This window comes from Jaculus jaculus, chromosome 18 (assembly GCF_020740685.1).
Source record: "Jaculus jaculus isolate mJacJac1 chromosome 18, mJacJac1.mat.Y.cur, whole genome shotgun sequence".
Lineage (NCBI taxonomy): Eukaryota > Metazoa > Chordata > Mammalia > Rodentia > Dipodidae > Jaculus > Jaculus jaculus.
The window spans coordinates 25,890,680-25,918,494 of NC_059119.1; the positions used below are offsets into that span (position 1 = coordinate 25,890,680).

At 48.7% G+C, this 27,815-nt stretch overlaps 1 protein-coding gene across 2 annotated transcripts in view; it reads right to left on the minus strand.

Annotated features, from left to right (window-relative positions):
- Grid1 (glutamate ionotropic receptor delta type subunit 1) overlaps positions 1-27,815 on the minus strand; it is a 796,332-nt gene that overhangs the window by 536,251 nt on the left and 232,266 nt on the right. For both annotated transcript variants that reach the window (XM_004658009.3, XM_045137810.1), the window contains exon 4: positions 12,740-12,945. In XM_004658009.3, the coding sequence (XP_004658066.1) occupies positions 12,740-12,945 (206 nt within the window). The remainder of the gene's footprint in view (positions 1-12,739; positions 12,946-27,815) is intronic.

The following is a 27,815-nucleotide window of genomic DNA, read 5'->3' on the forward strand; positions in this document are numbered from 1 at the left end:
CTCACGCCTCCTCCCAGCCACGCGCCAATGCACAGCGACTGCGCTTCTCCAGAGCGTGGCGCCACCATCCAGCTGCAGCTGCATCCGCTGGGGCACGTGCCCACATGAGGCACCGACTACAAGAAGGAACCGAGTGAATGGGCGCCTTCTCCATTGCTCAATGGCTTTCTTCTCAGGCTTTCGCAAAGCAGAAAAATTAGAGACAGAGAGACAGGAGAGGAGGGAGGAGGAGAATCAAGACTATGTGGGCTATGAAATGTGGCCTATCTGCAGAGCTGGGGGAGAAAGTAGCTGGCGAATGTCAGTGAAGAGAAACAGAGTATTTTAAGAAGTGTCATTTTGCTATGAAAGCCTCCTCTAACGTTCCTCAAAGAATAACAGCAAAGAGTTGCACATTGTTACCCTTTTTTTTGTTTTCTAACGTGACACCACACAGATACTGGGACATGAGGCCCCACTACTTAGTCTTGGGATTACAAATGAATGGAACAATAGATGAATGAGAGAACAAATGAATGGAAAATTTAAATTCCACTGCTGAGTTCCTTAAGTCCTCAGTCCCTCTTGCCTGGGTTGAAAACAATAACAGCTAATATTTCCTAAGTGAAAGTTTGTGGTGTGCCACATACCTTTGAAATACTTGGTGGGTAGAGATTGAGGCTCCTTGTGGTGGTTTGATTCAGGTGTCCCCCATAAACTTAGGTGTTCTGGATGCTAGGTTCCCCAGCTGATGGCAATTGGAAACTAAAGCTTCCTGGAAGGAGTGTGTTGTTGGGGGCAGGCTTCTGGGTGTTATAGCCAGTTTCCCCATGCCAGTGTTTGGCACACTCTCAGGTTGCTATTATCCACTTTATGTTAGATAGGGGGTGATGTCCACCCTCTGCTCATGCCATCATTTTCTCCTACCATCATGGAGCTTCCCCCTCAAGCCTGAAAGCCAAAATAAACTCTTTTTCCCAGAAGCTGCTCTTGGTTGGGTGATTTCTACCAGCCTTGTGAACCTGACTGCAACACTCCTTAACTTAAACAAGGGTTATGTCCTAATAAACCCAAGATAAGTTGAAAGTATCACTAGTGCAAAACTGTATCTCAAACACCCAGCCTATTGACCATCCTTCATAAATCGGGAGCGTCTCACCACCTCCTTTCATCTGCCTCGGTCTCTGCAGTGTCTTGGGCATAAAGGACAATGCTGACACTCTCGGTACTGTTTGCCCAAAGACACTCATGAAGGAGTCCAGTCAGGGCAAGGCTGGAAACTTGGCAGGATTTAGAGGAGCCATTGCGGGGAGGGGGATTCCACGACCATACAACCCTGAACGCACCCGATCTCGTGTGATCCTGGAAGCTAAGCAGCGTTGGGCCTGGTTAGTACTTGGATGGGAGAAGCCATGGCTAAGAATCACTTGTGTATTCCAGAAGTCACCTCCAGCTCTGACATACATACAAAAGGCAGTGTACAAAGTGCTTGTAGGTTTGACTTGAATTATGTGAAATCCAGTGTCCTCCTAGTCATCAAGAGTGGAGCAGCCCTAACACCTGTGGATATGCCTGTAAAAAACCTGTGGATATACCCCACAGGCAGGGGCAAAGGCTCGTCAGCTGAGACTGAACGTTACTCACCTTGGGAGCCCAAGATGCCAATCAAATCCTCAATCTACTACCAACCGGACTGCCCCTTGAAGTTAGGCACATGCTGGCAAACATAGCCAACAGAATGATTCTCAAAATGGCTCAAGACATCCCTCCTGCCACTGTGTCCACTACCACCACCTCCATTTCCAGCCCCATGACCGTTACCACCACCACAATGGTCAGCATCCCCACTGACAGGCCTTCCACCATTATGACCACCACCACCATTACTCTAACTACAATTATACCACTACTACCATCACCACTGCCATGAACTTTTCAGATTATAGTTCATTTGTCCTCCCCCACCCAAAAGAAATGAATTTAAGTCCCCAATTATAAAGAATTCCAAGTATTGTATGTAGATCCTCCACTGCACGTGGTGTCATCTTCCAAGAGTGCAATATCAGAAAGGAACTACAGTGACCTCACAGGGAAGAAAACTGACAAGCAGCATAAGCCAGGCAGGTAGTCACGGCCGACATCAGCCGCCGTAAATCATGTTGACAGGATAGACCTTTGATAGAGTGTGATGAGAATGGCAATAATCCACTTTTGTGGTCTTCCTCCCCTAATCCTATAACCCAAATCAAATCATGTGAACTTCACATGAATCCCAAGTAAAACCAATGCAACCAAGTATATAAGATAGGATACAGATTTTTTAAAAGCTGAAAACATTTTTAAAAATTAACTTTAGGCAGGACTGGAGAGACAGCTCAGTGAGAAAGGCACTTGCCTGAAAAGTCTAACATCCCAAGATGGATTCTCCAGTACCCAGGTACAGAGAGATACACAAAGTGACATGTGCATTTGGAGTTCATTTGCAGTGGCATTATACCCTGGCACACCCATTTTCTCTGTCTCTGAGTGAAAATAGATTTTTAAAAATTAATTTTTTAAAGAGCTACAGAAATATCTTAATGGTTAAGGTGCGTGCCGGCGAAACCTCAGGACCCAGGTTCAATTCCCCAGTACCCACATAAGCCAGATGCACTAGGTGGCGCACATGTGTCTGGAGTTCATTTGCAGTGGCTACAGGCCCAGGTGCACACATTTTATCTCCTTCAAATAATTTAAAAAAAAAACTTAAAATTAAAAGTTGAAAAAATTAACTTGAGGTAAGAACTAGAGAAAATAAATGAAGTATGAACATTAATTAATGGCCTATCATAGTTGTTCCATTCATTATGACTAGCATACTAATATAAAATGCTAATAGAATGGCGTAGATGAGAACTCTCTGTACCAACTTTGCAAATTTTTCTGTTAAGTCTAAAATGTTTCCAAAATTGGAAAATTGTTCAAAAAAGAAACAGAGGGCTCACCTTAAGTTCATAGAATACACTCCTGTAACAGTTCCTCAAAATGCTCGCTCTTCTTCAGTGACCCCACCTTAGCTCAGTGCCGTCAATGTTCACCCCGATCCTGGCACCTTCCTTCCTTCCCTGGCCCAGGAAGCCCATCCCATCCATCCCAAGTCCTAGGGGTCACCCAGAGCTTTCAGAAGCACTAACTAAATGAGTTTCGCCCATATCATGATGGCTCCCAGAACCTTAAGGATCAAGTCCAGTCTCTTGGACTACATTCAGGGTCTTTTCCCAGCTTTGCCTCTTGCCCGATGTTGCCCTGTTAAAATACCTATTGCTGAGCTGGGCGTGTTGACACACACCTTTAATCCCAGCACTCGGGAGGTGAGGATCGCCGTGAGTTTGAGGTCAGCCTGAGACTACAGAGTGAATTCCAGGTCAGTCTGGACTAGAATGAGACTACCTCAAAAAAAAAAAAAAAAAAAAAAAAACCTATTGCTCACACACTCACCTTCCACCTACAGATCCCTCCTGCCCCCACCCTGGGGGTGTCTTTTCACAACTGTTCCCCCTTGTTGGCTTTTGCCCCCTCACCCTTCAAACACTGCTTCCTACAGAAAGCCTTCCTTCCTGTACTGTCACGCATTGCTTTCTTGCTCAGAGGACAGGCACGAGAGCTCTCTGCTGTCTCTCGAGGACCACTTTTCAACAATTGTTTGCTGAATGATGAATAAATACCTGGGGGAGGGGGAGGAGAGGGAGGCAAAAATCACTGCCTGTAATTGAGGGTCTTTGTTTCTGGATTTTAAATTTCAAGTCGTACTCTTTGGAACTCCATTATCCTCACTAGAGTCCCATATAACCACATTCCATTATATGGTGATGTAACAGATTACTAGATTTAATTATAACAGGATAATTAATGTCGAGGTACTGTCAGTTTGGATATAAAAATTAAATACCACCTTCCATGTAACTACTCTCTAAGCTTCATGATTACCAAGCTAAGAAATACCTTTTTTTTTTTCTGATGAGAAGTGCTTCTGTCATGGTGGAGGCGATGCCAAGCAGAACATCGGGCCCGCAGGGTGCCACAGTGCTCCAGGCAGCATGCCTGCTCCCTGGCTTAAGGCTGAGTGTCACTACACCCGGCCCTAACATGAGCCATCTTCCCCCTGCCTTACCTCACCTGGCCTTCTAGGTTGCTTGAGGGATTCTGCTGAGGTCCCTTGGAGAACCTCTGAATCATACATCCCTTCATGACTTCCATTTCCTTCTAGAACACAAATTATGGGCAACCTCCAGTGACTTTCCAATTAGGTTGAAACAAAGTCCACAATCCTATCATGAACTGAGCTTTATGCTTAGAAATGAGGACGTCCATCCACGTCTCTCTATTCTTACCTTGACTCACCCTGGGCCAGACACACACCCTTCTCCTCACTGGTCCTCCAACATGCTGAGCTCAGTCCAGCATCTTTTCACCTTGTTTCTTGTTGGTGGTACTTGTTGCTGTTGTTTGGTTTTTGGTTGTTTGGTTTGGCTACCAGGCTGACCTTGAGCTTGTAGCAATCCTTTTGCCTCTGCCTCCTGGAGACTGGGGTTGCAGACATGTGTCACCCTCCCTGGCTCTTACCTTCATGGAGGCGATCACTACCTGAACTATTCTGTTTACTGCTGGACCTTCTGCCCACAGGGTATAGGACAGGGCTTAGCCCATATTCACTACTCTATGAATAACCAGCCCATTTCAAGGCAGTCAACAGAGAATCAAGGCACTGGCCTAGAGCTATACAGGGAACAAGACCACCAGGGTATGAATCTTTGCTCCAGAGCCCTGGGGAGCTACTGAGTATGGTATATGTGGGACCTGGCAGCTCCTCAGAGGGCTAGTTGACATACTGTGACTCACCGAGAGCCTTTCTCCCTGACTATTCCATGCACCTTGGGAAGCAGCTGAGAGGCAAGACTGGACCTTCTCAGCAAGTGAGCAATGGCGTTAGATAAACCATGCACACATCCTGAGGCCCCAGTGACTAAAGACTAGCCTAGGTCACGCTCCCCTGGGACGCTGCCTTCACAAGGTCAATAGAGCCTGGTAGCTTAACACAGAAACCATGATGGCTTCGACATTGCTTGGAATGGGCAAGCTCTTGCCTTCAGACCCTAAGTAGGAAACTACTTCTCATGCTGAAGATCAAGCAACCCCAAACCCTCCACACCCTAGAGAAAATGGACAGAGCCCGTGTGTTCTGAATACTGAAAGGAGAACTCTAGAAAACCCACGGAGAGGAAGCTGCCCAGCCCAGGATACTAGCAGCAGTTCAGGGGAACATTGTCAGGGGCGGCAAACAAATACCTGTGATGACTAGCTATGGGGTGAGTTGACCTCACACAGGGAAGAACAAGAAACCAACCCAGACGCCTGCCCACATTACAGAGCTAGCATTTAGGGTAGGCTTTGAATGACGTCTGATCCTCCCCTGCAAATACATAAGCCCTTGGGGCATGTCGGCAATGTCCTGGAACCGGTCACGGGACAAAGGAGCATTGAATGCACATTAGGCTGGGTGTAGGACCTTGGCGATGCAAGGGAAGAAGGAACAACTAGGGCCACCACACTGAGGATGAGGGCTGACTCGTCCTGAGAAAGCACTAGAACGGAGGAATACCTCTGCCCATCCTCACACTCACAAGGCTCAAGGTGGCAGGTTCCAGAGGCTGCCACATGCCAGTTTGCAAATGCCGGCCCTGCACACACACACACACACACACACACTTGGCTATCAGTTTTTAAAATTAAAAAAAGTTGCCATTCGTTGCTAGCATTTAAAAATTATGAGATCTTTGCAATAAAGTACAATTCCTGGGATGCTGTAGCCCCAGGGGCCAGCGCTTGCTGTACTCTCAGCTCTTCTTACCGCCCGTGCACTTTTTCTATAGCTTGGTGTTCCTGCCTAGAGACCTGAGGCATACAGATTTGTGACCTGTGTTTTATCTAGCTATAGCCCTTCTCATCAAATCCCTTGGTTGTCTTCAAAGCCTCCTGGTATGGAGAACTATCTTAGAGTAGTTTAACACGGTTGCCTGCATTGGATGCCTCCTCTCCCACCACAACGGAGCCGAAAGCAACCACCATGCAAAGACCCCCCCCCCCCCATACCGTAGCAGCAGGCATACGGCCATTTCCAGTTGGGAGCTCATACCTGGGCACCAATCCCCAGGCTCATGGCTCTTCCTGAGTGTAGGTTTCTTCTCATTAGTTTAGTCTTGCAGCTCTTCAGGAGCAGAAAACATGTCCCTCCCCCACCCCCACCCCCCAAAAAGCCCGAGAATCCAGGCACGAGGCCCATGAAGTGATAAGTGATAGCCTGGCCATTGAAAGACTCCTGAGAGATGCTTTCACTGCTAAAGAACAACTCTAGAGACAGAATGCGGCCACTACTATCCCTCCTCCTATGTGCCCAGGAACCAGCAACGCTCCACTAACATGCTGTTACCGTCAGGTTCGCGTGGCTGGCAGAAAACACCTGGCCAAGAGCAGCTTGAGGAGAAAAGAACAAAAAGGTTTATCTGGGCTTACCGACTTGAGGTGACACTCGACAATGGCAGGGAAAATGATGGCATGAGCAGAGAGTGGACATCACCCCCTGGCCAACATAAGGTGGACCATAGCAACAGGAGAATGTGCCAAACACTGTCAAGGGGGAAACTGGCTGTAACACCCATAAGCCCACCCCCAACAATATGCCGCCTCCAGGAGGCATTAATTCCCAAGTCTCCATCAGCTGGGAACCTAGCATCCAGAGCACCTAAGTTAATGGGGGCCACCTGAGTCAAACCACCACCCACGCCATGTAACTGCTATTCACAACCCAAGAGGACTCTTCCATCCACAGGTAGAATCTCTTTCCCTTACCCATTTGCCTGACTGTGGCTAAAAGAACAGAGCAGAATTAACAGAACCTGAGCCTAGGCTTCCATCAGCTCTGAGCACAGCCATTGGCTGTCTTGGACTCTGCAGCCGCCATAGAAATATGCATGGACTTATGTGGCTGTTCAAAGACCAATGGCCTGGTCATCCCATCATGCCAGATCACAGCTGGCCAGCTCCTTCTTTATTGGTCATTCGGAAGCACAAGCTTGTCCAGCTAAAGTCAGTTGATTTCACCTAGATGCATTGGCAAGACTCAAAAAAAAAAAAAAAAAAAAAAAAAACCTCTTATTTTGGTACAGCTAGTTCCAGGATGCTTGTTACACTGTATTAGCTAACCAAGGACGCCTCCCCCCAAGCTGGCCATGCAGCCCCAAGTAAGGTCTCCATTTGGAAGCTGTCAAGCGCAGAGCACTCGCCCAGATGTGGACTGCATGCACCAACAGCTTCTAGAAGATGAGTTCATACCAGTTTTCATGGCCTCGGCTCACCTCTGCCTTGCATAACCTCTTCTGTGGCTCCCTGCTGGGCTTTCCATCCAGCTCCTGGGACAATGCCACCTCAGGAGAGGCCTCAGAAGCTAAAGCCCAGGGACACAGAAAGGGCAACTCAGTCATTTCAGCTGCTATCGGCGGCCTTCCCATCCAAGTGCCTATTCCTATGTCTCACGTCTTCCCTGAAAAGGGCCACCCGCTAACAAGCCATGGCTCCTGCAGGGAAGAGCTGATGCTCTGCTCGGCTAAAGAAAGATCAAATCACAGATGTCTTTGGACCCATGCTTCAGGTCCCAGAGCTCTCATTCTCTCTTTGACCCCAGGGAGGAACCGACAGACCTCCCAAGACAGCAGGAGTAAGGCCTCCAGCAGGCCTGGGCCTGAGGAATGGAGCGGCGCCACTCGAGAGGCAGCTCGGAATAGAAGCAACACTTAATGGAGAATAAACACCCAAGTCCAGTGGCTTTCAGGTCTTGTCCCTCAACGACTGCTTGGTTGCTTCTTTGAAACAGCAATTCAAAATATTAAATTCTTTCAAAACTGTTATATTCCAGTGCCCCTGTTTGGAATGAATTAAGATTGAGGTTAGTCTGCCCATTGGGGAAGTAAGGTTTCCTAACAATGTTTCTGGGACAGGCTTCTGGGATCCCATCATCCATCCATTTGCCAGATAGCATGCCCAGACTTTGAAAGAAAAAAAAAAAAAAACAGAAAGAAAGAAAGAAACAGTCTACACTTGACAATCCAGGTCACAGGAAAGGGGGATGCAGGAGCTGGTCTGGCACATGTGTGGGTGCTGGTCCAGCTCTGAGCTAAAGTATTTGTGGTAGTTTAGATGCAAATGCACCCCACCCCCTCAAGCCTCATGTGTTTTTGATTAGGCCTCATACTTGGTGTCCAGCTGATGGAGCCTTTGGGAGGCAGAGCCTTGCTGAAGGTGTATCACTGGGAATGGGCCTAGGGCTTATAAAATCCAGCCCCACCTTTCCAGTGCTAGCCAGCTCACTCTCGCTGCTTCCTCCCTGCTGATATGGGACAACGTGAGTCAGCCGTCCACTCCTGCCAAGCTTTCCCCAACATGACGAAACATGCCCTTGAGACTGTCTGTAAGCTGAAATAACCCTTTCTTTCCCTAAGCTGCTTCTCATGGGGCATTTTGTCCCAGAAATGAGAAGGTAATGGCTACAGTATCAGTGGAGGCATGTTCAGGAGCCGGCAAGCCTGAAGATGTGGCAATGCTGTCACAGAGAAGAAATTGTGGACTTGGGATGCCAGAGGCCAGCGGTGGCCCAAGGCAACGTCTTACCTTGCAATGGGCTTGGAAAGACAAGCAGGAACGGGGCCACAGCTGCCAGGAAGGGTCTCTGAACACGGGCCCTGTTGCGAGGACTGTTGTGTCCTTCCCCACCTCAGCCAGGGTGAGGTGCCTCTCACAGAGGCTGAGCTCCAAACCAGCCAGAACAAACTATAGGAAGGATTTCTTCCTTGTGATCTCATTTGTAAGAATTTCTAAGTGGGGAAAAGAAATGAATCTCAGATTCATAGCACTTTTGCTGAAGTGCTAAGGAATGCTCTAAAATCCGTAAACAGTAGGATATAATTAAATGCAAATGCAGGGCCATATTAAAAAATTAATCTTTTACAATTAATCAGTAATTTAAAATATCCTGGTAAATTATACTTAAATACTTAAATGGCATAGAATTATGCTAGCTCTGAATGTTAACGTTGCCTGCTAAAGATTTGCTGTGTTGGAGTGAGAGAGATTTGCACACATCATGTGAGACAACAGAACATTGTGATTTGCTAATTTACCTTTTCTTCGCTGTAGTGAAAAGCTAGTCTTTATACTCAGATTGCGGGGGATTCACTCATTGCAGCAGCATCTGAGAAGCAATTGATTGGGAGCAAAGAGTCAACTCAACTCCATTAAGGATTAAACTGGCCTCCAGCCACACTCTAGGCCTGGAAAGCCAAGCTCAGGAAGGGTGCTGGGGTGGGCTCCTTTGACACCCTGAATCTTCTACACAACCACAGAGAAAGGGGCCACACACTCCTGGAGGAATGGGCAGCTGACCGACAGCTGTTCCCTTGTCCTTTCTCCCATTCTGACACCACAGAAAGTTCACTGCCTAACTAAGTAAGGTAAATGGCACCAACTACCTGTCATTTTGTCACCACTGTTTCCTTTCCAGCACGCAATGTCTGCTCTGGCATGTTGTCATCCTGGTTGATATGTGCATGCTACTACATGGGTTTCCCCCAAGTGTATGTGTTTAAGTGTGTGCCAGTCTCAGAAGGGCTGTGCCAGTCTGAGAATCTGGTTGTACCAGTGTATGTAGCTACTGGTCATGTCCCTGGGTAGTCTTGACTCCGTGTGTGTGTGTGTGTGTGTGTGTGTGTGTGTGTACACATGTGCATGCATGTGAGTCCAGTCTCCCACACCTCTCTACACTGATGCTTCACCCCAACCCAGCACCCAAACTCATCTTTCTGTACCCTGCTGGCCCTCCTACCCACCACCAAAGCCAGAATCCCAGAACCTGCTGTCCCCAGCCAACACTGGCCCTTGTGAAACAGGATCACAGGAGGGCCGGTGGTGCCGTGTCCCCACGGGCCAGGACAGCCTGCAGCGTATGGATTTACTGCGGACACTGCTCGGAAGCAACTTCCAACGTGGCTCATCAACAGCCTGGCACATCACAATGTGACACACTGCCTGTCATGCAGAACTTGTTAATGACAACGAAAGTGCCAATCATAGCCGAGGATTCACATGTAATGGAATGTAAGTCTTCCTTGCCCATTCATTCCCATTTAGCCAGGATTTTGGAGTGGGCAAGAGGCCATGCTGCAGTTAGGAAGGCCACACAAACTGTACGGATCTAGCTCTTTCATGCCCGCCTAACCTACACAGTACTGGCGTATCACCATGGCATCAGGCTGAGAGGCCATTTACACCTCTTTAATAGTGTTCTGAGTTCCATCAAATTCAGGCAGTAGGTCACCCCCGGGAACACCATCTACCCTTGTCCCAATAAAGAGGAAATTGGGTCAGTCTGCTGAAGAGGCCCAAGCAACGTCTCCAGGCAGTGATATCCCTTTGTGTAGAATGGCATTCCCCAGTGTTCAGTCCAGATGCCTTCCCCAACCATACACTATGACTCTTTAGCATGAGAGTATACTGCCAGACCCTGGACACAGGCAGCTGAACCCATCTTCCCCCACACAGCTGGCATAGCCACATGCTGCCCACAACAGAAAGTGCGGCATGTTGTGTCCTCTGTAATCATCCTCCATGAAGAAAGGGCTCCGGAGCAAGCCAAGCCTGGACTGGAATTCTGCTTAATCCCGTGGCGACAATGTGTGACTAAGCAAGTCACATAACTTCCATGTTTCAGGTTCCTCATCTGCACAGTTTGCTGATGAGAGAATGCACACAAAGAACCAGGGCCATGGTGGGCACCAGGAAATGGTGGCTTCCTCTACTCCTGATGGGCAGGGGACCAGAGACCAAGACCCACCCTAGTGGGAGGTGAAGACGAGAAGCGAGGTGTCATTTGCTGTGTACAAAATTCAAAGGTTATCCTCTCATTTCAGTCTCCTGTCACCACTCCCGGGGACTTGTTACTGTTGCCGTTGTGGACAGCAGCCGCTCTGCTGGAAGTCCCACAGCCCCGAAACACCCAGCGACACAAAGGTTTTGTCAACAGTGTGGAGGATTAGAAAAGATGACGAGGTGAATGCAGTCAAAAAGAGTGGTGCCCAGGACTACCGGAGTCTGCACAGTGCGTCACGTGGAAGTTGTGTCTTTCAACCATGCTGAATTCCAATAGAATTGTGTGTGTGTGTGTGTGTGTGTGTGTGTGTGTGTGTGTGTGTGTTAGAGAGAGAGAGAGAGAGAGAGAGAGAGAGAAAGGGGGGGGCTTCTAGAACAAAGACGCACATGTGTCTCATAGTACAGATGCCTCTCCAGAAACTTGGTGCTGAATGTTTTGATCATCATTTAAACCTCCTTCATCACTATTTAGCAGATGTAGAAACTGAGGCTACGGAAGTGAAGCCAACTGACCGAAGCCACACAAACTGGACATGACGAAGCCGAGACTTAACACAAATCTGTCTTTCCATTCCCAAGTTCACAGCGGACCAACGGCGGGACGTAAACAAAGCAACCAGAGGGGAGAAGGAATGAACATGAAGACCAAAGAGGGGAGGCTGGTGACAGAATCAGCAAGACACGGTCGCCAAGCAGACACCCACTGCCAGTAAACAGCACGGGGACCCGGGGGGGAAGACACCCCATAAGCCAACTTCTCCAAGTGCACCACCAGGGACATCCTGAGAAAGGCTGGACACGTCAGTACCGCTGATCTGAGGCTACCCATAACGGGCTGAATCACGGCACACAGAGAAGGATGTTCTCGTGGAGATGCTGAGAACCAACGTGACAGCCCTGTCCAGCTGACCACCAGTGTGACTGGGACCCCATTAGCTTAGTGCCTCAAGGCTTCGGACCAATGGCACCAAATTAAGTGTTCCCAACATTCAGTTCTCCTCAAGTGGGCTTTGTGCTGGTTTCGGGTACATGAGGCAGTGTTTTGAATAACTAATTAGAGGGGAAAGCAGAAGCTAGCAACGTCCATGAGGTGGAACTGGTAAAGCCTTCCCACCTCACTTACGTCAGAGGCAGCCCCCGCAAGGTGGCTTGGGTGGGAGAGAAAATTCGGGAAACAACCTGCTGCTCCAGGACCCATTCACTGTTCTGCTTCCAAGCAGCCATGCCTCCCACCGTGTCCTTCTCCAGAAACCAAGGAACAAACTGGCAGCCTCTGGATCACCAGCTCTTGGCCACTGAGTCCATCAGGGTCACACACCAACCAGCCAGCGCATTCGAGGTCACAGTTTTCTAGCTGGACCTCACATTAATGGATCTGTTAAGCCAGTGGGTCTTGTCTTTGTCAGGCAGTCCCAGCTCCTAATAGGGATGTTTTGAAAAGCAGCACACACCCCTTGAGACGCAACAGATGCTAACAGATCCCACGGCAGACCTGCCCACCTCAACAGAGAGAGGTAGGCATTTATTTTATCCCTGAAAGGTGTATGCTTGTCAACAAGGAGAGGAAAATAAAAAATAAAAATAACCCTAGTTTCATCTCAGAAATTTCTAGCAGTCATTTCTTGCAAGCCTGGACTGGACTTGAGTCACCTGTTGGGAAGCAATCAGCAGGTGAGTCATGTTCAGGCCTGCCCCAGGCGCTGTGGATGGAGCGAGCACCCGTGCGCCCTGGCTTCTGCTTCCGGTCATGCGCCTGAGCCATCCAGTGGCCCCCCAGGCTCCAGAGGCCTCAGCCTCCAAGACATACCTCGTTGATGAAGGAGTGGGCCCCCTGTGGGCTGAGCAGCAGGATGGCGCGGCGGAGGGTGTCCCGGTAGCGGTTCAGCTCCTCCGTCTTCATGGTGGTAAAGAGGCTGGTGAACACGTGGCTGATGTTCTTATCCACCTTTTGTAAGGAGACATCGAGACCCAGCCGCGAGGCCTGATCCAGGAAGCTTTGGAGCCCACGGATATCTGAACATGGGAGGAGGGGAGGAAGAAAGAATTGTCTGTAAGTGGGAAGGGATCTGGGAGGGCAACAAGTTGCAAGACGCCCCACCACCAGAAATGAGGGTTCCAGTCTATCTCGGTGGTTCAGAACAGGTTGCAAGACCGTTGCTGAGTCCCATTCTCTCTCTAATAAATAAATAAAAATAAAGTATTTTTCAAAAGTCTACATGGTGATCTCCAACACTGAGGAAAGAGATCTTGTCTTGCTTTAGGATCTGATTTTCTTTTTTTTTAATATATTTTATTTATTTATTTATTTATTTATTTGAGAGGGGTAGAGAATGGGCACGCCAGGGCCTCTAACTACTGGGCAAACAAAGTCCAGATGCATGCACCCCTTGTGCATCTGGCTTATGTGGGTCCTAGGGAATCAAACCAGGGTCTTTAACCACTAAGCCATCTTCTCCAGCCCTTGATTTTCTTTTCTAACCCTTACCTCCTCACACTCAGCCCTAAGAGGTCATTCACCCCATGTCCAGTCAGAAGCCCGCGTCCTCACTGGCTCAGGTTTGATTCTCCATGTCCCACATAAGCGAGAGGCACAAGGTGGCGCATGCGTCTGGAGCTCATGTGCAGTGGACTCAGAGGCGTGATTCCTATGAGACTGCCTACTCGGGTCCAAAAGCTGGCACTGCGTGGACCAGAGAGCAAATCTCATGATGACCCATGTGGAGGACACTGTGGTACCCAAATAAAGACCCTGGGGGCCGTTCCAAAGGCAGCCAACGTGGGACTGACAGGTCACACACACAGAAAGGGTAGTACCTCTTAACCCCAACGGAGAAAGTGACAATGCCCATGGAGAGAGATGACACATGGTTTCAGAAGCACAGCATGGAAAGGGGATTCCCCAACCAGAAACACTTAGTACAGGTATCAACCCTGGGCCTGCCTTCTGAGCACAGCACAGCCCACATCTGGCCATCATAACCTAGAGGACGTCTCAGTACCCTGCAACTACCTGTGCCAAAACCAGCAATATACTCCTATACCTGCATGCAGCAGCTTTCTATATGTAGAATATATACATATATATACACACATACATAGAATATATAATACACATAGAAATATACATATACAGCCAACAAGACTTCCCTCTTATACATGGGCCCTTCCCAAAGCATAACTACTAGCAACGTGATTTAAATTTCAATAAAGGTAGCTTACTAATTGATCAAGAGCTAGGGAGATAGCCTCGTCAGTAAAGCCCTCACACCTCAGGAGTAAGACAACGTGCATTTGAGCCCCAAAGCCCACATGAATACTTTGCATGGTGATTCCCTGGGGAGGTAGAGACAGGCAGACCCCTGGCGCTTGCTGCCCTGCCAGCCCAGCCTCATTGGTGAACTCTAAGCCAATGAGAGCGCCTGTCTCAAAAAGGCGGATGGTGAAGGCTGTGGGCAAGCATGAGGGCCTGAGACTACTGAATTTAATTCCTCAGCACCTAAATGAAAATTTAAAAAAGAAAATAAAAATCATCTGAGCAAGGCAGAGACCAGATCATCACCAGAACTTGCTGACAGAAGCAGCAACAGCTCCAGGTTAAGAGAAAGACCCTGTGTCAAGGAAATAGGCAGATCCTCTGGCCCGTGCATGTGCATGCATCTGCACCCACTCGCATATGCATACATACCCCATACACACACACATCACAATTATCTACACACACACACACACACACACATACACCACAACTAAAAAAAAAAAAGATGGTTTTCCTGAGGATGACATATAAGGCCTTCACATATGTGCACAGAGACACACATGGGCACATGCATGTACATACCATTCAAAACATATTAAAGTGAAATGAGCCTTCATGCTCTGTTCCTCAGTCACAGCAGCCACATGAGCTTCTACCTACCATACTGGCAGTGCAGACATAGATCAGAGGTGAGGGGCCATCACAGGAAGTCCTGCCTGTTGTAGAGCAGTCCCTGGAGATACTTCATATATTAACAACATACGTTGTATGGCTATGTCACGTGTTGGTACCATTTCTCCCCTCCTCCCTGCCCTCATTCCGCTGAAGGCCCTCCTCAGTCAGGTTGCTGGTACTTCCCATGGGGTTGTAGGTTATGTGCCGAGGGAGCAGCAGTCAGTTATTGGGGGGAAGACAATGCCTCCAGGCATGATGTCCCAACCTGTGACTCTTAAAGTCTTTCCATCCCTCTTCCGCAAAATTCTGAGCCTTGAGAGGTGTGTTTTAAGTCTACTTCATTGATGAGCTCTTAGGAGCCTCTGGATTTCTGCTTTGGAGTGTGTTTAAGCAGTGTACCCTATGTGATGTCCCCAGGCATAGGAGACTGGCTGCCTTCAGGCCCCTGGCAATGGCCTCTTCTGTTACTTTGAAGACCCACCTCCCACTATCTAATCTCTGGCCTTGGCCACATGGATAGCTTTGGCCTATAGGACAGTGGCCAACTTAGCACAGATTGTTAAGAGGATTGAATGGGTGCTTGTGTATTTGGTTTCTGTCCTTGAACTTGCCCCTCCCCCATGTGAACATCCCCAGGATTGCCTGGGGCGGGGTGCAAAGGCACAGAAGAGAACGAAGCTGTGTGCCAGCGCAACTCGCTAACACCTGAGCATTGCCAGGCTGAGCTACAGATTCATCAAAAATAACAAGCGACTCTTATTCTAAGCCACAAAATTTGGGGATGGCTTGTTTCCCAGCCTTAACTTACTGGTAGGCCAAGGTCAGTGGGTGGGTCATGTCTGGTACACCTCATGAAGATGTAAATAAATGGACGTGGAGATTGCCTGTGGCACTACCCATGGGAACTGAGTGATCCAGACCCCAGGTAAGAGCATGTGTCCTCAGGTGGCTTATGCAGACTTGCTTCTTACCCGGAACACCCCCAGCCCTCGCTGCCCTGTGACCTTGTCTATGGCCCAGAGCGGACCACAACTAACAGGATATGCATGAAGGATCCTGAAACCCTGCTGCCACACCCTGCTCTGCTGTGTACATTTTAAGGGCACTATGAACTGGGAAACTGACAGAAAAGGATTACTTCCCCAGTGAGGTTTATATGTCATGTGCACCATAAAAGGTTATGTGAGGGGCTGGAGAGATGGCTTAGCGGTTAAGCGCTTGCCTGTGAAGCCTAAGGACCCCGGTTCAAGGCTCAATTTCCCAGGACCCACATATGCCAGATGCACAAGGTGGCACATGCATCTGCAATTCATTTGCAGTGGCTGGAAGCCCTGGTACACCCATTTTCTCTCTCTCTCTCTCCCTCTCTACTCTCTCACTCTCTCTCTCTCTCTCTCTCTCTCTCTCTCTCTCTCTCTCTGTCACTCTCAAATAAACAAAAAGCTCATGTGAGTTCACGGTTCCGGAAAGAGGACACCATGCATCAATGCCAGCATCACCAATAATCTCGGCCTGGGAGAGGTGTCCCCTTCAAGCCCCCTTCTCAGAGGCTCCCCACAGCACTATTTCATATCCTTGGGGCACAGGAGGTACACAAGGGCGTGCACTCACAGACAACAAAGGCCCCCAGAGCTCCTGTGCGCCCTTGGTGTCTGCACTTCTGGCTTCAGTTCCAATAGCCCCTAGCAGAACTGAGCCGTCAGGGAGAGTTTAAGCTGCCTTCAAGCAGAGAAGGGCTCCTCAAGCATGGAATAAGTGATGCTGCGGAAGATAGCGTTCTCAAGGGACCCCATCCCGGGCTACCACCGCCTCTCCCACTTGGCTGAAAAGGTCAGGGCTCAGCCTCTCTGGAGCTTATTCAACTGCAGGAGCGGAGGACGGAAGCAAAGCCGGCATCACAAGCACGAGCTGACTTTGCAGCCCTCTTGCCCATTCCTCAATATGAGGGCCAAGGAAGCCCAGGCCAGACTCCATGCCTCCCTCAAACTGAAATGGCATTAATTAGTATCAGTACATAATACTAGACAGTCTGCAGGAAGCTGAAACTGGCTGTCTATCCAGCCAAGGCTCAGCCTTGGCCACAGGGACAGGACACAGAAGTCTGCAGAGTCGTTGAACCAGAGAAAGCACGAGCCTCAAGCCCAGCCTACCGTCAGCACACGCGTGCAAACACCATTTAAGTCAAAGCCCTGTTAGGCAAGGAAGTGAAGTTGGGCAAAGTTTGTCTTCTAACTCTAAGGTGACCGTTGTGATGATCCCTCTGCTTCTTCATAAAGATCAGACAGACACACCTGGCATTTTAAACACCTCCTTTCTGAAAAGTAATTGAAATGAAAGAACACACTTCAAATTGCTTCCCCTACTAGTTCAATTTCTGAGAAAGACCGAGACACAGAGAGTACTCACGAAGAATATTTTACCATCTGTCATGCACACATCTATGCATGAAGGCTCACACCTCACACCCAGGAGGAGATCACAACCACCAGAAGAGTCTGGGGCTTATTGGCAAATTTTCCAAAGGCTGAGACACAACTTTGAATCGACATATTTTTTCCCTCTTCTTTCCTATCTGGGCTCCCAAAAATAGACTTTGACTTTCTTCCCAGGTGTAGCTCACCCACCACTGCAATTCTTTCCTGAAACCTCTGTCCAGACACTTCATCTCCTTTACTGAAGCCCAGGCCCCTCTCCACTGTAGCTGCATACACCATCAAGGTTCTCGCAGGCACAGAAGCAAACAGCCCCCGGAGCAGCCCGGGTCTGCGGGCGAGGAAGCATCTGCCACTTTACCGTCGCAGTCAGGTCCGCACAGCTGGCAGAAACCACCCAACCAAGAGCAGCTGTGGGGAAAAGAGGTTTATTTTGGCTTACAGGCTCGAGGGGAAGCTCCATGATGGCAGGGAAAACGACGGCATGAGCAGAGAGGGTGCACATCACCCCCGGCCAACATAAGGTGGACAACAGAAACAGGAGTGTGTGCCAAACACTGGCAAGGGGAAAGTGGCTGCAACACCCATAAGCCCACCCCCAACAATACACCTCCAGGAAGCATTAATTCCCAAGTCTCCATCAGCTGGGGACCTAGCATTCAGAACACCTAAGTTTATGGGGCAACACCTGAATCCAACCACCACAAAGTCCAAGAAAAGAGATGCCAGAGACATGCATGCCCTGACTCCAACCACAGGGAACATTCTAGCCTCTTCCCAAAATACTTCTGGTGCCTTCTCTCCCCACAGAGCTTCCCAGTTCTGCATTTCCTCCCTCCTTTCCTTTTGTCCCTCTCTACATCTTTTCTTCCCTCCCTTGCTGCTTCCTTCTTGCCTTCCTTCCTGCTTCAAATAGTCCCTAAGCAGTGTTCTGAGCCAGGCCCCAAGCTGGTTACCAGAGCGTCAGTGTGCTTAAACCTCACAGCCTTGCCTAAGAGCAGGAGCTCCTAGCACCATGGATAAGACTGACCAGGGAAACAGGTAGTGGCCATTTGGCCATTCATGGAGCATCCTCTATGTGCAGACTGTCCTCCATTTGCAAGCCACAATTCATGAATTAATTAATCTGTGTCATCCCTCCATGCAGGGGACTAGGAAAGTCAGGTAGAGCACCAAGCAGTCCAATCCAGCAACAAAGGGAGCAGAGACAAATGAAACAGGAAGCGGGTCTCTTCCTGTCACAGGCAGGGTTTGTCCTCAGGTGAGGAGGGTGCTAGTGAGACAACATCCTCAGCAACCCAGAGCCTCTGCTCTCAGAAACAGGCCTCCCCTGTCCTGGTCACACTCCACTTGCCCAGACCAAGAAAGGCTTGGTCTTAGAGGACCTTCAGAGTGACATCATATTCCCCACCCCACAAAAGCCAGCCATTTGTGCTAACCATGTCTCCTATTTTCCGTGATGTGATGTCTTGAATTCAGGAGTCTTGTGGGTCCTAGACACTCCATCATAGGGGTTAGCCAGTTCCTGGAGATAGCCCAAAGGCCCCAGAGCACCCTTTTTCTATGCAAACCAATGCATCCTGAGCCCATTCCCCATCCCCTGCATTCCAAGCTCTCACAGTATCTTGACTATACATCTACCCTGATCACCTCAGGACCAAGGGCCAGACAAGCATGCTGTGCAGAGCCCACTGCGGTCATCCGGCAGCCAGTCCTGACCATGCTGGCCGGTCTCCCCTATTCAACCCATGAAAGCTTTTGCTTCCACACAACACGCCCTCCCCAAACTCTTTGCCTCCTGCTTCCTTACGTGTCCCTGAAACATGGTATAACCAGCTCTCATGGGACATTAAACTGTACTTTCACTGTCTGTCTTCTCCTTGTCTTTTGCCCTTGCTAACCCTAAATAATAATAATGATAATAAAACCTATATTAAAACTGCCATGCTTGTTGCAGCTCTATTCATAATAGCCAAGTTGCAGAATCACTCCATATGTCCAACAGATGAAAAAAAAAAAAAAAAAAGACATGTACCATGTGATCTCCTTCATATGTAAAGAATAAAGAAGTTGAACTTACAGAAAGTGGGGTGAGCTGGTCGTTTGAGTAAATTGAAGAGAGGGTGCTAAAAAGACAACTTTCAATTTTAGACAGAAGGAATAAGTTCAAAAGATATTGGGGGGTGACTACAGTTAATAATATAATTGGTATTGGGAAATTATCAAAAGTATGTGACTTAGTATATGTGCAACATAGCTTGATATAGCCACTATACAACACACACACACACACACACACACACACACACACACACAAAGTTATAACCCCTGAATATTTAAACTTTCACTTATCTAAAGTATATGGTTGCCTAGGATGCAGAGCTCTAGGAGAACACTGAAAAGCAGCCCATGGCCCTCCTCCCCCAGGGGAGCATGGAATAATCACAGGTATGAATTCCAATCCACCCTACACTAGCTGGGTGACCAAAGGCTCTGCCACTCTGAGCCCATTTCTTCATCTGTAAACTGCCACCACACCTTGCTCAGAAGAGCCCAGCCAGCCTTCCACGAGGCACACACCACAGCTGGAGCTGTGCAGAGACGTTTGCTCCATCAGCTCCCTTCCAACCTTCTCATCAGCACAAGGAACACCCCCAAAAGGGGGAGGGGGAGCGAATCATTTCCCTTGTTCTCAAGGCTCATCAAGAAAGGAGGGGCCATCCTGACAATAGGCTGATACAATAGGAGACTAAAAAGGTTGGCTCTCTCCTCTGTGATAATGGGAATTTCTAAGTTGTAAAGCAGCTGAAGGGAAGGGCTGTCATTGAAAACACCAAGAAAGGGGACACATTTCTGTCTCTAATGAGGACCAATAATATCCAGGAGGCTTCTGGTAGGGCAAGATTCATGATCAGCTATGAAGCTGGACAAGGGCAGACTCACTAAGCTGGGGGAGGAGGCCTGGATGTTTCCATGTGGGCTTGATCATACAGTGCATCTACCCATGTTCTAGTTCAGACAAACAGGTCCCCATGGGGTGGACCCACTCTCCTGACCCCCACCTGGGACCTTGGATTTGGAGGCCACTAGTTGATCAGAACACATCCCATTTCTCACCAAATGCTATTGCCTTCCATTTAAAAAACAAACACAAGGGGAAACAACATTTTAAATAATCAAGCTGGAAGATCAAGATTAAAAACAATTTGAAACAAATGTCTACTCTGGCACTTTGGAAAAAACATACCACGCTGCATTAAGTGCTTTGAATTAAGTAAATTACACCAAGTAACTAATTTACATAATGATCAAGATTTGCATTTTACACATGTTATAATGAAAATGGGTTTATAAAATAATTCTTCACCAACTTCTGTTCCACACTGGGTTCCAGCATTTGGATAAAACTGTGGTATTTATCTGCTACTGTCTTTCATGTTTCAAATCTCTGGCTCCTTCAATAGTTCTTTTTTAATCTGGGAGGTCCCTTATTCCCAGAGCAATAAATAGTGCCTTTGATTTACAATTCCCTCCTGTCAACTGCATGAGATCATATTTTTTTAAAGAGTCTATAATATGCTAATGATTTTTAGAATTTTCACAAATAAAGTTTGATGGTCCCATCACCTTTCACTTGCAATGTATTTGGGATTGATTTTAGCCATGCTTTTTGCAAGATTTGGGGGACTGTTTTTCAAAGTCTCACTGCTTCAGATGCTGGCTTCTGGGGATGAGGCCAGCATGACATTTGCCAGTAGCCTTCTGTCCCTGCATCAATGGCTCCCTTCAGGCAGAAGCAAGAACCCAGCTGATAATGCCTACAGGTGCTTCAGGCCTCTAGCCTCGCCTCAGAAGCCTTATAGCAGTTACCTTCTTAGGGCTGGGACAAAATACTGAGCCAGCAGAAGCAACTTTTAAAAGGGAAGGGTTTATTTCTGCCTACAGTTTCGAGGTAGAGTTTTATCAAGGTGGGAGAAGCATGGCCGAACAGACAGCATGCTGGGCATCCCATTTCCACAGCACCAGGAAGAAAGAAGTCTGAGTGAGCTAGCCCTGATCTCCCAGTTGGACTTGACTAATAAATGTCAAGGCCCACACCCAAGGGACACAAACTCCTCCGGCAGGCGCCACCTCCCTAAGACCCCATGTAGGAGACCAAGAAATCAGAACACACGAGCCCATGGGGGACGTTTTGTTCAAGGCTCTCCCTGAAGTAGCAGTGCAAGAGCCGCTGGAGGCTCACGCACATCACATCTTATTCCCTTTCCACAGCCTATTCCACAGCGATCCTAGTCTACAGATGAGAAAAACTGAAGGCCAGAAAGGTTGAGCACTCCAACACCACCAGACAAGATCAATTCACTCTGTACGTTGAAGGCACTCTGGATGTCCTCCTGAATTTCTATGTAATTGAAGAAAGACCCCAAAGCAACTGTAGAGGAATAACTTCCAAGTGTTTACCCCAAACAGACAGATTGCCAAGGGGCTGCAAGGTGGTAACGTTGCTTTTTGTTAATACTGCCAGTAGATAGGCTATGGCCACGCTGAGGGCACCTGAGTGTTTGTGTCTCTTCAAATTCATATGTTGAAATCCAATTCCTGGTACCTTTAGGAGAAGTTGCTTTTTGTGGGGGGAAGAGGGGCTATCAGGTAATAAAGCACAACCCAATGATGGATTAGCACCCTGATAGGAGAGAGACCCAATGACTTTCTTCCTCCCTCCCTCCCTCATGTGAGAAAGCATTGATAACGTGGTACTTTGTAAATCAGGAGGGCGGACTTCCAGCAGACACCAGATCTGCCACACCTCCATCGTGGACTCCTAAGATTCAGAACTGTGAGAAACAAATGCTATCTAAGCCATCCAATGCAAGACTTTTTAAAAATACCAAGCTGAGCAGATTAGTAGACAGCACAGGCTTATTAAGATCTGACTCCGTGCCAGGTGCTATGCTAAGTAATTTGCATCTGCTCCCTCATAAATCCCGAGGAGAGCCTCATGTCTTGCCCTACGTGGTTCAGACACAAATAAACTGAATGGCGGTTCAAACCCAGGACCTCAACTCCACAGCCAGAGCTTTGAAGCTACTGCTTAAGCAGAGCCCCCAGCTCTGTTCTCCTGGGAGAGACCCTGCTTCCCTGTAAAGCACCAAAGGCATGGAACACCCACCCCAACCCTCCCGGGTGTTTCCCCTAAGCACACAGAGATCCAGAAAGACCACACAGGACGCTGGCCAAGTGCTGGAGTCTAGCTTTTAAGAATGGCACAAAAAAAAAAAAAGATTAAAACACAAAGCGTGTCATTAGTAGCAGCTAATTTGCAATCAGGATTAATAAATGGCATCACCCAGTGAAAGGCAGCACCATCATTAGTCTCTAAATTATCACTGAGGCAAAGCTCACATTCCTAGAAGCAGCAGCCGTAAGTGAGACGGCTCAGAGGCGACCTCGGGTTGGACCCACCTCCCCAGCCCTGCAGGGAAGTCTGTCACCTGCCCACCCACAGGACCACCAGCAACCCAGGTGTGTCAAGGTACCTTCATCACTACTCAAAGCCACCATCTACCAATGGCAATGGCTTGGGGACTGGTGACATTAGCTCCCTCACTCAGGCTTTCTCCAATCCCAGATCTGGCGCTCAACTAGGAATGTTGTGTAACTCATGCTTGATGGACAGATCGGTCAGGAGCTTAAGTGAACACAGGCACACACGTGACATTTGAACAGCAGGAAGTACACATGAAGGTCTGTTTGCATGGGGAAGATGGTATCAAAAGAAAAAAAGAAAGAAACCTGCAGAGAGTTAGGTCTTACAGGATTATTAGGAACTATACACATGAATAAGAATTCCAGACCCAAAGAATGTCAAGTCAGGATCATAGGCCTCATAGAGCCCTGGGGTCCAGCTTAGTGATTCTATGTGGGCATGAGGGTTAGAAGGCCTTCAGGGCAAGGCTGTGGCTTCTAGGTGGGAGAAAGGGTAGTCTTTGGGACCTGACATGTGGAAGATGAATTCAGACAGGCCTGAAACTTAGTCTTTACTTCTGTAAAACTGGCCTGGAGTAACCCTTTCTAATGGTAAGACCGTTTTAAGGAGCATATGGAAATAAGGAGTGAAGGCATCTAGCGGTTTAGGTGCAAGGATGTACTCATTATAATCTCTTTGCTGGGATAAAATACCCAACTAGGAGCAATGTATGGAAGAAAAGGGTTTCTTTTAGCTCACAGCTTTAAGGGGAAGAGTTCATCACAGCAGGGAAAGCGTGGCAGGAACAGAGAGCTGGTATCACACCCTCACATCCGCAGGGGAGAAGTAGACAGGCGAAGGCACAGACTACAATGTTGACTCGAAGCCACTCCCAGCAACACAGCTTCTCCAGCAAGATTCTACCAACACCCCAACCAGCACTGCCACTAGGGAATAAATATTCAAACACACAAGTCGATGGGGGACATTTTATATGCTAACCACCACATGTGAGGATTCAGAACCCCAGGCCTCGCCTTCTCCTATGGCATGCCGCTGTCACCGACGCTGGTCCCTCCCTCCTGCATCTCCCCAGGCCTGGCACAGGAGGCTGCCTTGATGCAACCTGGTGTCTCTTCTCTAGCATGGTGAGCAGGGTTCTTGCCCTACTGTGCCTAGACACAGACCTCATGACAAGTGTCTGTAATTTATGGATAATAATTATTCTCTGATATGAACTTGGGTTTAATGGATTTCCTCTGGAACCTACCTTGGAAGAGGCAGCAGCCAACTGAGCTAGGAGAAATGCAGAGGAGAGGGGCTCACAGATGCTGTCACCCCTAAATGGGGCTTCCCAAATGTCACTGCTGGAGGAAGACTGATTCTGCCCACGTTGAAGGTACCACAGTACCATGGAACTGCCTGGGCACATGGCAAGCGTCGCTGTTCTTGCAGAGCATACAGTGGAGAGGTAGAGGCAGGTTAATACTCACCCTAAGGACATCTCTCGATGTCTAAGATATGGGCAGTGCCAGGCACAGTAGGGCAAGAACGCTGCTCACCATGCCAGGAAAGAGACATCAGGTTGCATCAAAGTTAGGTAGAGGGGATGGGGGCCCTTCAGGAGACAGCAAGTGTGGCAAAGACATCACCAGGGCATTCCTTTCTGCAACAGAGGGTCAGGGTGTCCTACAGATAAGACTGGGTCCACAATAGGGCACACCACAGAAGGCGGTTGTAAACGGATAAAGGCTTGAAAGCTATAGCAAGCAAGGACCCACGAATGAAGGTGGCTGGAAACCCTCAAGCAGACAGGAAGCAACTGTGGCTGCAGAGTGGGAAGAAGTTCAAAAGGAGCAAGAGACGACAGATGTCGGGTTAGACCTGCCAGGGCCAGCGGGCAGGAAACAAAGGGAAGGGGGTACACACTCAGCCTGGACAGACAGACATCAGCACAGCCCCATGCCTGACACTACCCACTGGGCCTCCCACCCCACTCACTGCCCCAGGCACTTCCACCTGTCCACGTTCACACACTCACATCCATTCCCCGCAGCTGGGTCCACCTTCCCTCGCACACTCACACGCGGTCACGTTCACTGGTGAACGGGCTCACTCACACACAGTGCGCAGCAGCCCGCTGTACCTCACCTCGTGAGAGCCCATCATTAGATCTTCAGGAATTTGGGGAGTTTCTAAATAGTAGCCACGATCATTAAGTTACACCGAACTCTAATTGAACACATTATTTAACAAACAAAACTTACCCCTTTCTAGTCATTTTGCTGCGGTTTGCTATGATTTATGTTCTGAGGCTATTCATACCGTCCCTATCTAAAGGACAAGAGAGTAGTGTGTTGTCTCTGGCCAACTCCATGTGCAATGTTGTCACCTGGCTCAAAGGCAGCCATGGTTGGAGGATTTACACAGAGATGGACAAACACTGAAAACTGGGGCTTTTGTTTTTCTGGGAAAGCCAGTTTTCAGACATTTACCTGTACACCATGGCTTATAAGACACATACCTACATTCTCCCCATGGCCTCCACCACACACACACACACACACACACACACACACACACACACACAGCTATCTCTTAGCTCTATCCTACAGGGACAGTTCCAGAACTCCTGGACTCCAAAACTCTTCCAGGCTCCAGTCCCTCACATACAGGGGCACAGCATTTGCACTGAGCCTGTGTACTGCCTCCAGTACACTTTCAATCACCCGTACTCTACTTGTTAGACCTAATGCACCGTAAACACTATGGAAATCAGTGTGGCACTACATTGTTTGGGGAATTCTGACAAGAAAAACAGTCTCTAAGTGTTTGCTGTAGCCATATTTTTTTCCTGAGTACTTTCAACTGGAAGTTGGTTGAACTCACGGATACAGAATGTTCAGACTGACTATCCATTGGTTTAGACACAAAAACACTCAGACACCCACAATGATATTCACTCAGACATCGACAGTGTCATAAATACAGTCACATTTCACACATGCGCTCACAATACGGTTTCTTACACACAAACCAGAACCCACAGGGAAGACAGCGGAGATTGCTCTAATGCTAAGAAAGGAAGTCACTTCACTTGCCCTCGCCTTCCCTGCCGGCACCCTTCACAGGTCCCTGTGGCTTCCTCCCCAAGCTGCATCAGAAGCAGAGACTCTGCTCCCTCGCTCTGGCTGTTGGAAAGCAAGATGACAGACCGCAGGGAACAGTCAGGAGAAGGCTGGTTGTCAGCACAGGCAGGCGCTCTGTAAGGAGAAGAGGACGCAACTGGAAGGTAGGCCATTCTAGAAGCAACCACAGGTGACCAAGGCCCTCTGTGGACCCATGTAGCTCTGCTCTTGAAACCTGCCATCTAAATCCCCCAAATTAAACCCCCATCTATATTAATTAAGAGCCAGGATCTGCAAGGCTAATGGGGCTGCCAGCCCATTCATCACAAGCTAGTTACCTCCCACCAGAACCTCTTGGGTCAGCTTACAAATGGGATGTGGGGTGGGGGGCCAGGCAGCAGGATATTATCCTGAAATATAATTTGAACTTTCCTTCCAAAATACCATCCTCGGGCTGATCCATCACATGCCTATACCCGCCCGGCCCTGCCACAACTGAAGGGCTGGACGGCAAGGCCATCCATCACAGGCCACTGGAAGGCCCTGGAAATGCCAAAACTGCTCTTGGGCACAGAGGAGGCTGCGGACTACTGGACTAATGGTAAGATCAATGCCAATGGGATGGACTCCTGTAAGGGGCATGCAGCTGCCCAAACCAGCACCACTGCCCATACCCTGGGAAGTAGATATCCTTCCTGCCAGGAACTCAAAACTCAGGGAATAAGCAAGGGAGCCTTTAACAAGACACTTTCTCTGTGCTGCGCGCGCGCACACACACACACACACACACACACACACACACACACACTCTTTTTCCTCGTCACAGCTTGCCTACAAAGGCAAAAATATTTATTCCTGCTATACAGGTGAAAAAACTGAGCCCAGAGACCTTAGGAACTCGAGTGAGTGGTTTATCCAGGGAGAAGGTTGTCACCAAGCTCTGCTACCTACAGGACAGTGAACCCCTCAGAACAGTGAGCCCCGGGATCTATACTCTGGTCTCCAGGAAGGTCCCTGACTTCTGGGACAATATCCAAAGAGGGCCATTCCCAGCATAAGAAGATATCTCTAGAGAGTAGTCCCAGGTTTTACGCATCTTACTTGCTACTGCATGTTCCAAAGATGGAGTCAGGCAATAGGGACAGAGAGAAGATGCTGAGCTTGACTAATGGAAAGAATTCTACCTGCCCTTAGCCTCTCCGATCCACAGGGACATGTCTGTCAGGCAGATGTCCCTCATTTCTGTCAGCCCACTTCATCTTCTAGGGGAAACCAATAATCAAAAACCAAATTCAGGGCTGGGGAAATACCTTAGCGGTTAAGACATTTGCCCGCAAAGCCTAAGGATCCCTGTTCGGTTCCCCATGACCCACATTAGCCAGATGCACAAGGGGGCACACGTGTCTGGAGTTTGTTCGCAGTGGCTGGAGGCCCTGGTGTGCCCTCCCCCTCTCTCTCTCCCTCTCTCTCTCTCTCTCTCTCTCTCTCTCTCTCTCTTTCATTCTCATTCTCCCCCCCCCCTTAAATAATAAATTCACATATGGCAAGGCACCCACTTCCCAAGCCAGCAATATGGATGGGCTGCACAGCTTGCGACAGGCTGGGAAATGCTCCTTTGAGTAGTGCTGCCCCAGCTCGAGCCCACAGCTCAACATGGCCTTTGCTGGGCCTGGCCAGGCCAGGTAGGCAGTCACCTGTCAGTCTTCCACACAGCAGCCACCCAGCCTCCGCTCAGGGCACCGAACAGGCCCTCTTTCATAGCCCATAACCTGCCTTTTACACGGACTTTGCAGGAGCAATTGGAGGTGCAGATTCAGATCCCGAGTCAGAGCTTTCATGGCGATTACAGTGATTTCCAGGTTAGAGGGAAATGAGTACCCCAGAAAGCATTTAGAATTAATCCTACCACTCTAGAGTAGCAATAA